Source organism: Hyposmocoma kahamanoa, unplaced genomic scaffold, assembly GCF_003589595.1.
Source record: "Hyposmocoma kahamanoa isolate Upper Pololo Valley unplaced genomic scaffold, ASM358959v1 62, whole genome shotgun sequence".
Classification (NCBI taxonomy): Eukaryota; Metazoa; Arthropoda; class Insecta; order Lepidoptera; family Cosmopterigidae; genus Hyposmocoma; species Hyposmocoma kahamanoa.
Genome location: NW_020653850.1, coordinates 16913959 through 16923679, shown reverse-complemented (window position 1 = coordinate 16923679; position 9721 = coordinate 16913959). Strand labels below are relative to the sequence as shown.

Sequence of the window (9721 nt, the reverse complement as noted above, 5' to 3'; positions counted from 1 at the left end):
GTGTAGTCCGGTGGGCTGGTTTTATATATATTTCGCTTTCGCGCCATTTAAAAAAATATATCACGTATGTCTTGTTTTGTCACGGCGGGACATTGTTAAGTATTGTGGGGACAGCGGGACGCGAAGCTTAAAAACAGGACTGTCCTGCACAAAACGGGATCTATGGTCACGTTATAAATATCCCAACTTGACCTATCAATGTCAAGTTTGACACACAAAAACTGTGAAACAATAAAAAATCTTCAGATAAAATAGCTTTATAATTATGGTTAAACACACTGTATGTTTACATCAGAAACAGAAATTCACATTTAATTTGAACTTTGTTACTTCTTACGTAAGCTTCGTAACAAAAACGTTCGAAATCGAAGTGTGCACTTCAATGAATCAATAAGTGGAACTGGTTTGGCATTGTATTGACTTCTCTAAGGATCTATAAAAGGGTAGATCTTACGTGGATAGAGGCATTCTGATTAGATCGTCTCTGAAATAGGCTGGTGGTAACTATCAACTAACATGCGTATCAAAATGTTTAGTATCTTGGCCGGTGTGATTATGGCTGTGGCCCATGTACAAGCCAATGCAGGTATATTTATTCAAAATTATATAGTTATATAATAAATTTAGTTAGATTTCAGTGACTTTCTATTTCATTAAAATCGCTTTTCAGGTTAGCTTTTTTTGTTCAATTTCGGTGGCATGTATTCAAGGTGATAGAATGTCATCACGAAGTACTATTTAATATTCAAATGTAGTATCCTGAAATATTATTTAATATTTCACAATAATATACTCGAATACTTAAATGATAGAACATTGCCACCGAAATTAGGTAGAGAAAACTAACTATATTAAAATTTAAAAATAATAAAAAACTATTTTCAAAATACAAATTCATGCAGTGAAAAGTGCTGAAATACTGTCTCTGCATTTTTCGAAGTTTGCTTCTACAGGATTTTGGATTTGAATTTAAAACAATTTTTTTTTGCAGCGTCGTTCGTAACTCCATGCAAAGCAGAAGACTCTAAATGCATCAAAGAGAACGTTGCAGCGGGTTTCGCAGCGTTTTCAAATGGCATACCTGAGCTGGGCGTAAAGCCTCTGGATCCAATAATCCTGAAGAAAGTGGACGCCAGTAGAACTGGACTTAAGCTTATTGTCACTGACGCTTCTGTTGAAGGACTAGGGAAATGTGTAGCTAAGAAGGCTTCGTAAGTATTTTTTACTTCAATTATAAAAGTATGAACATTTTTTTTTTCACAATGCAGATCCTAGAGACAATATTACAGTATGACGTTTTCTTGTAAAATATATAATTCTTAATACGTCCCCCGTACTTGTATAGCTATGGTGGACGAACCGGAGTACCAAATATGACAAGGGTCAAAACACAAGGAACCTGGAGGCCGAACCGAATCGCTCCCAATTGGAATGTTCCAAATTTAAATATTATTTTTGATTTGTTAAAATTACTTTTTGTTTAGTAATATCATTAATTTATACATTTATTTCAAAACAAAAAACAAGAATCATACCACAAGGGTCCTGGAGGACGAATCCAATCGGTCAATTGAGATCCAAATTTAAATATTGTTTTTAATTTGATGAAATTAAACTTTTCTTTTCATTTTTGATTGGAAATAAATTAATTTGTGGACAAAAAAGTCTGAAATAAATTATTATTATTATTATTAATTTACTGTGATACTGAAATAAACTAACAAATTCATAAAATCTGTAGCATATACCTTCATAAATATATTAAAACAGCTGTTAATAGTGATACTGGTTAAAAACAATAAAAAGAAGAATGCATTTTCTTTATTTTTGTCATTTCGAGAACTATTAATAAACAATTTTTTTTTAAAACAATTTACAAAAATTGAGATTATGGATTACTACAAGATAAAAAATAATTAAAAGTCCGAAAGTCGAATAGATTTTTAGTAATACAGTGCAGAAAATTACTTGTGTAATAATACGTCATCAGAGCGTCGCCCTTTGTTTTCTAAAATACACTAAGGCTCAACTCACACTGGCGCAGAGTCGAAGCGTCGCGTCGCGTCCTGTTTTTCAACTACAACGCCTGGCGACGCGCGTCGACGCGCGCAGCTGTATTTGCAAAACACAAATTTGTACCTTAATAATGGGAAAATAGAGATGAATATGCTATAGGCGAAAAACATGACGCGTCGCGACGCTTCGGCTCTGCGCCAGTGTGAGTTGAGCCTAATGGGTACACTGGCACGCGTACATACGTACGTACGTCCATCTGTCAATAAACCGGCAAATTGTCTATGAAATTATCCACTAGTGCAATTATAATGCCCCTCAGATTTTTGCTATTTAAACTTTAGAGCAACATTATATTTATAATTGATTAACTAATCAATAATACTTTCTTTTGCTATATGTAACAATCGCGAAAACCTACGAACTCGATGTGTGTGTAATGTAATTTGTTTTCGAAATTAACAAAAACATTTCATTTTACAGACGAGACGTAGAAAAGGGAAAGCTGTTCGTGAAATTCCAGTGCGACGGTAAACTTGAAGGACAGTACGAGATGGACGGACAACTCTTGATCCTCCCTATTCGCGGCAAAGGACCCGTACACGCCGTACTTAGTAAGTTTTTACCTTAGCTATTTCTACCACCAATCAGTAATGTGAACATTACTGCGGCCCAGTTTTGTATGGCAAGTGTGCTGGTGTAGTTACAGGCACATGGGAATTATCTCAGGGTGCACGGGCGCACTGGCAGTGTTCCTCAGATCTTTGCGATTTAAAGCTCTGAGTGACACTGCAACTGTCGTTGACTGGCATGTTGCTTACCAATAGGCTTTAAATTTTACTGACTGTGTTCATCCCGTTACTTAATATTAAAAAAAAAGTTTTATACAACTTCCGTAAGTTTAGAGTTTAGGGCTGCACACATTTGCAGCATTTCAACTTTATGATTGGTCAAAATTAGACTGAATAGCTAAGATGGAAGTGTTTGCAAAAAAAGAACTACGCCGCTAGTTCGCATCGCGGAACAGCTATAAAATAATATATCGATATTATTTCAAAAATTCGTAACTAATTTGATACTATTGATATCATCATATTAAAAAGTCCCTAACTAGCATTGACCTCACACGAAGCTCGTCTTAGAGGAAAGCATTAAAGCTTTAAGTAGCAGTAGAGCTTCTTGTGAAAGAGTTCGTCCAGGGAAATACTGCTACCTTACCTGTTTCTGCCACCAAGCAGCAATGTGAGCATTACTGTATTCTGGTTTTGAAGGGTAAGGGTGCTGGTGAAATGACAGGCACATGGGACTTATCAACTTATGCCCAGGGTGACGAGCGCAGTGGCAGTGCGCCTCAGATCTTTGCGATTTAAAAATCTGAGTGGCACTGCAAGTATTACGGACCGCAAGACTTGGTCGTTCCGTCACTTCATAAAAAAGCTAAATTCCGCCCTTACACGTGAAATATTTTCTCCAAATTTAAATGAGACCAAAACTGAGGTAATCTCATTCCGGCAAAAAAGAATCATCAACATCGGTTCACAAATGGAGTAATCCGGAATGGAATGGAGTAAGCCGGAGTAATCGCATAACATACACAAAAAAATACAGTCGAATTGAGAACCTCCTATTTCGAAGACGATTAAAAAAACAAAATTGTAGACTCCACATAATAATATTACATTCATACTTTATATCTGTTTATTAATAGGTGTATTAACATATAATAATTATTATATACACATAATAATTCACCATCTTTTGTTGACACGTAGGTTTCTACGTTTCAACAAAAGATGGCGGTGAAAGGACTTGTCAATCAGCGTAAGGTACTCACCGATTGTTGCCCAGGGTGCGCCAGATGTTCAGAAAAAGAATGTGAAGGAAAAGAAAGATGAAAGAAAGAAAAAAGGATTATATCCTATAACTTACTAACTTAATATCTAACAAATCAAATCACGCTTATAAACAAGATTTTAATTGGTTTATTCCGCTCAATGTCAAATACAATCTTTTCATAAGCCCTGAGTTGCCAATTAAAAAACAAATATTATACTGCAAATAACTTATACAATGTGTTTACCATATTACAAATAACGGTTATTATTAAAAACTTACACGATACGATACCATGTTACAAATAACAGTTCTTATTAAAAACAACGGTTAATTGTATTAAAATACAAAGTAAATTAGGCATAAGTATGGAAACTATATAGCTTTGTCTTACATGGCTATCATAAACAATATAGTATAATATGATAATAGGTAATCAGGCTTACAAATGGTACAGCCCCGTATATTTCTACATTAGTTTTGATTATAGTATATGTGAAGGACACCATAACCTGTGCGCGAACCTTATAAGTTCAGGTTCTAACCACAGATCAGCCAGTGTACAGGGTTGTCACAGACCTCTGACACTGACTCTGACTTCATCCGGTTCTCGAGAGGTTAGTGCCTCGGGTGAGCCGCCCCGGGTGCACGTACAGTACCCTCTCTATTTTCCAGATAGGTACCGGAGCTGGAGGCACGCTCACTTCCCGTTACGCATTGCACAACTATTGGGTGCCACCACTAACCCGTCGACTGTAAAGTCCAATACCAAATCTCCTCATTGGTGGCGGAACTGTAAGGCACGACGCCCGGGGTTCCCTGGTCTTACCGTCGAACCCGTAGTCTCTCCGGAAAACCTTCGGGTCCTTTTCCTTTTGTGCACCCCCTTTTCTCGCGTAAAAGATACAGTTACAGCACACATAAAATTATGTAGCTAAACGCCAATTACAACTAGAATAAAACTGTCATGATTGATTGTTAATTTAGTTCTAGGTCACGTATTAACAAATCCAATCGGATCGAAGGAATATTTCTTAGTGTGTTAGATATTGTATTAATAATTATAAAAACTAGTTAATTAATTTCACAAAAAATAAATGAATATCATGGTAGTAAAACATTGTAATATTCCATAAATTTCGTAATATAACTAATTAATGAAAGTATTAACAAATTATTTATTAATTCCAGGAAAACTTGTCATAAGCACTGAATTTGACTTGGGTGAAAAAGTTGGAAAAGACGGCAAAAAACACTGGCACATCAAGAAATGGACACATTCCTTCGAACTAAAAGACAAAGCTGACTTAGTTTTCGAAAACTTATTCGAAGGAAACGAAGTCTTAGGTAATTTATTCTTCAATAATTTTACTGACATTGCATGTGGGGTTCATTAAACACGATACATTATTATTAGCTAACGTGAACTACTTATAAAAAGATGTTTTGTCTTGTTTCTACTAACTTTGCGTGCCAAAATCAAATTATGTCTAATAATAATAATATTGATGATATGTTTTATGAACCGCAGATCATTTTGTTTTTTTTAACAGTTCATGGTTAAGTCAAGGCATTCTAGTGAATATTAATTTAAAAATACTCGTAGAACTCCGGTTTGTGTATTTTTTGTTTGTGTATTTTCTCTAAAACTCTCCTATTTCTATTCTTGTACTAAACCAATAAATATAAAAAAGAGCTATTTAACTTTTTTCTGAAAGAACTGCACTAAGTGAATTCCGTACGCAGGCTCATTTCGATGCCTCTAATTAACACTATGCCAACTTAATTATTGGACCTGTCTTTTTTATTATGTTTTTGTTTTCTTTATTTTTTCACAAAATTACTTTATTGGTTCTTCGAATTTTGTTATTTCTTTTTTTTCACAAAATTCGAGGAGCATAAATATTAGTAAATAAATATGGCTGTTTACACAAATAACAGAAACTGACCAAAAAATAAAGTTGGCGTAGTGTTAATTGGAGGTATCGATTTGTACACACTGATTTTTGAAGTTGAATTGTGTATGAACATTTGAAGAAACTTTCAAACTGGTGATCAAAAATTGTGTTAACTTGAACTGTTGTGATGACTGGCGTGATTACTCAAAAACTACTTTTATTTTATACATAATTTATATATGTAATAAAAAATTTGCTTTTTCTAGGTCGTGCTGCCCGCGAGCTGATATCCTCCAATGGCAACGACGTAGTGTACGAAATCGGCCCCCCAGTAGTTAAAGCGATGTTGGAAGAGATAGTTTCTTCGGTGCGAAATTTCTTCAACAATGTCCCTGCCGAAAACCTTACCTTAGACGTTTAGAAGCTAAAAATCTTATTATCTGTTCATGTTATTTTGGATGACAATTAATAAATGGTTGATTTTAATTATGGACTATATTATTCAAATGTTTCGAATGAATAAATGAAATGAATGAATGAGTGAATGAATTTCTGAGTTAATAAATGAATTCAATGAACGAAATGAGCGATATGAGCTAAATGAGTGAAATGAGCGAAATGAGCGAAATGCGCGAAATGAACGAGGTGAACGAATTGAATAAAAAGAGCAAAATGAACGAAATGAAACAAATGAATGAAATGAAATAAATGACCGCAACGAACGAAATGAACGAAATTAAATAAATGACCGCAATGAACGAAATGACCGAAATGAATGAAATTAATTAATGAACGAATATTCTCAGTTACACATTAAATATTACTATGATAACACAGAACAGTAATGTAAGGATCACAGAATAAACTAAACAATGGGCGGCCTTATCACTAAGTAGCAATTTCTTCCAGGCAACCTTAGGATAGAAAAACAGCTGAAATTTAACAGTTCGATATCATTTAATTCTTTATATTTGCGAAAAACACTTTTTTAATTTTCACTTTATCAGTAATTAAACTACGTTCACAGAGCTAAATCGCATATAGTAATTTGTTTTTTTAAACAAACCAAACGGTTCGGGTCCTTTACAGGTCTTATGGTCACAACTTTACTGACTAAGATGGTAAAGTCATCAACCAGTCATGTCTAATATAATATTAACGCAAACAATCGTATATTGAACTATAATTACAAATTTGCAATTATAGTCACATACCACGCATCTACACACTATAGTTCCGAAGCACACCGCTAGATGGCATTGGTGCATTTTTAACAATTTCTAAATCGAGGTGTTAAGATTTTTCCAATTGAATAACTTAGGTGTTATGATACAGTATAAATAAATGCTAATTTTATTAAGTATGAACATATGATGTAAAATCAGCTAAAAAGCGGGCAGTGCAGGATCAATCATTGTTGCATTGGTTGAATTCGAAGCATGTTATGACATGAGGTGAGGTGTGAGGTGGGATATTTTTATGACATGTGGCAACCTCATGTCATAAAAACATTAATTTAGTACTTGGTTACTTTGTCACAACTGACAAAGTAACCAAGCAAGTGGTTATGTTATGCTGAAAAGTGTTAGAAACGATGAAACGTTTTGTACCCGACTAAAAAACCTTTTATTGGATATTGAATTGTACAGTGTCGATGAGTTTCTTTTGAAACAATTTTAATTTTATTTTGTTCGACAAGCAGTAGTTATACTACTTTATTTTATATTCATTATTATTATTATAATTTTATTACTGACGATCATAGTTATCCCTTGACATTGTATTTCCAATTGCAATATTGTGACATTGATAACATGAAATAAACGATTCTATTCTATTCTATTCTATTCTATTCTATTCTGGTACAAACGAGTTGCCTCGTTTATGAGTAACCCAACACTATTGTACACCCGGCATCAAATAAGCAATTATCTCGAAAATCTTTTACCTCGCGGTACCAGTCTCCTTGAGACATATGTTGACAAGTCCCTTATAAGTAATGCTCATATTACTGCTTAGCGGCAGAAATGGTCGAGGTGGCAGTACTTCCCCTGATGAACTCATTCAATCAAAGGAGCTCTATTACTAGTGAATAAAAACATTTCAATGTCCAACCGCTATTATAACAATTTAACAAATATTTAAGGAGAATATTTGATTCTAATTTATATAAATAATAATCATATAAAATTAGTTATCATTTTTGCGAAATCCATATGAGATAGAAAGCCTGAAAAGGTTAAATGGGTCATACCGGGAATTCTCGTAATCCAAGTACACAAGCTGGGGAATAAACTTTTGTCATCATCAACCCAGGCGAGGGTCTTCGCCGTAGTCCGCCACGTTGGGGACTTGAACTTGGACCTTTTCGCACATCAATTCCTAAAAACTCAGAGATGCGAGTCTGGATTCGAAACCACGGCTTCTGCTTGAGAAGCCGTAGACCATTACGCTACCACGGTTTTTTTTTTTGACGATTGTTTTAACCTCGTAAATGGCTGTTTCGTATATCAACAGAAACCGAATCTGAATATGGAAAAAATAGTAATATCTGAATAACAATAATCAAGACAGCAAAGATATTTTCATTGATACCAAATTACTCAAATTAGTACACAAGCAGTGGAGCTCCTTATGAAAGAATTCTTCCAGGGAATTACTGTTACCTTACCTATTTCTGCCGTCAAGCAATGATGTAAGCATTACAGTGTTCCGGTTTAGAAGAGTAAGGTGCTGGTGAAATTACAGGTACATGGGACTTGTCAACTTATGTCTCAGGGTGACGGGCGCAGTGGCAGTGCCCATAAGATCTTTGCGATTGAGAGCTCTGAATAGCAAGTATCATGAATAGGCGTGTCGCTTACCACCAGTGATTATTGTCGCTTACCACCAGGCGCACGACATGCTCGTCCCGTCACTTGGTATTATAAAAAAGTCTAATCAAATAAAAATCAACAAATATAGGCCATACAAATACTTTTCCTGTCCCGGGAAATCTAAACCGAAACTGCATGGCAGCTCAAGATGGTAACCGTTCGGCCCCGAGGCAGTTTACAAATCTATACAAATGAAATGAAAAAATAGCCCTGTAATTCTAATTTTCAGCAAAAAATTTCGGAACTCAAGTGTCCGGTACAAACAATGACAGTGGAACAGGTGACGCTAAGTTCGTATATATACGCTTGCGCAATATAAGGATCCATTGTAATCGGATAGAAGCATTCTGATTAGATCGACATTGAAATAAGTCGCAAGTGCGTTATTAAAACAAAAATGGATATAAAAATATTTAGTATCTTGGCCGGTGTAATTACATTCGTGGCGTACGTACAGGGAGATGCAGGTATTTTTATTCAAAATTATATTGTATTATGTAACTAATTATAATCACTTTCAATTTCAGCAATGGGACGTATAAATGGGTTGACGACCATACTTGATAGATTTGCTGCTGAGCACTAAAATCGCTTTGGTGCTTTTATTTCTATTTTATATTCATTTAGTAGGTGTAAATTTAATTAAAAATGGATATTTTTTCGTAGTAATTAATAATTTAATTCATCACGCATACTAAAAACCTTAACGATTTTAGTAAAACATTTTTTAATTTTTTAAATTGTTCCATCAAATAGATTAATACCACCAACTTCAAAATTGACATTACATTCGTCCATTCCATTTGTTACGACGATAAAAATTTACAATAAATTACCTAAATTAATAAAGGAAAAAAAAACGCGAAACAAAATTAATAAGAGCTTTAAAAACACTTTTAATAGCTAAATGTTACTATACGCTTCATGAATATTTAGAAGATAAGAATAATATGTCCAATTAAATGCATAAATAGAAATATTAAATAAATAGTACAGATACATTTAAGAAAGTATTTTTTACTAAAGAATTATTAAACTAATGTAATAATTAAATTTTTTTTTATTGAATTGATATTCAATTATTTTTTGTGAAATTACTCC

At 34.1% G+C, this 9721-nt stretch overlaps 2 protein-coding genes across 2 annotated transcripts in view; both read left to right on the top strand.

Annotated features, from left to right (window-relative positions):
• Window positions 1-456: 456 nt before the first annotated feature.
• Window positions 457-6226, top strand: LOC113229690 (circadian clock-controlled protein-like). Its single transcript, XM_026463371.1, has 5 exons — window positions 457-586; window positions 992-1211; window positions 2497-2627; window positions 5038-5193; window positions 6011-6226. Exons 1-5 carry the CDS (start codon window positions 517-519, stop codon window positions 6163-6165), a joined length of 732 nt encoding a protein of 243 aa, XP_026319156.1. The 5' UTR covers window positions 457-516; the 3' UTR covers window positions 6166-6226.
• A 2772-nt stretch (window positions 6227-8998) lies between these two features.
• Window positions 8999-9721, top strand: part of LOC113229820 (circadian clock-controlled protein-like) — an 8740-nt gene continuing 8017 nt past the window's right edge. The window contains exon 1 of the mRNA XM_026463499.1: window positions 8999-9087. Coding sequence (XP_026319284.1) covers window positions 9018-9087 — 70 coding nt within the window. The 5' untranslated portion in view covers window positions 8999-9017. The remainder of the gene's footprint in view (window positions 9088-9721) is intronic.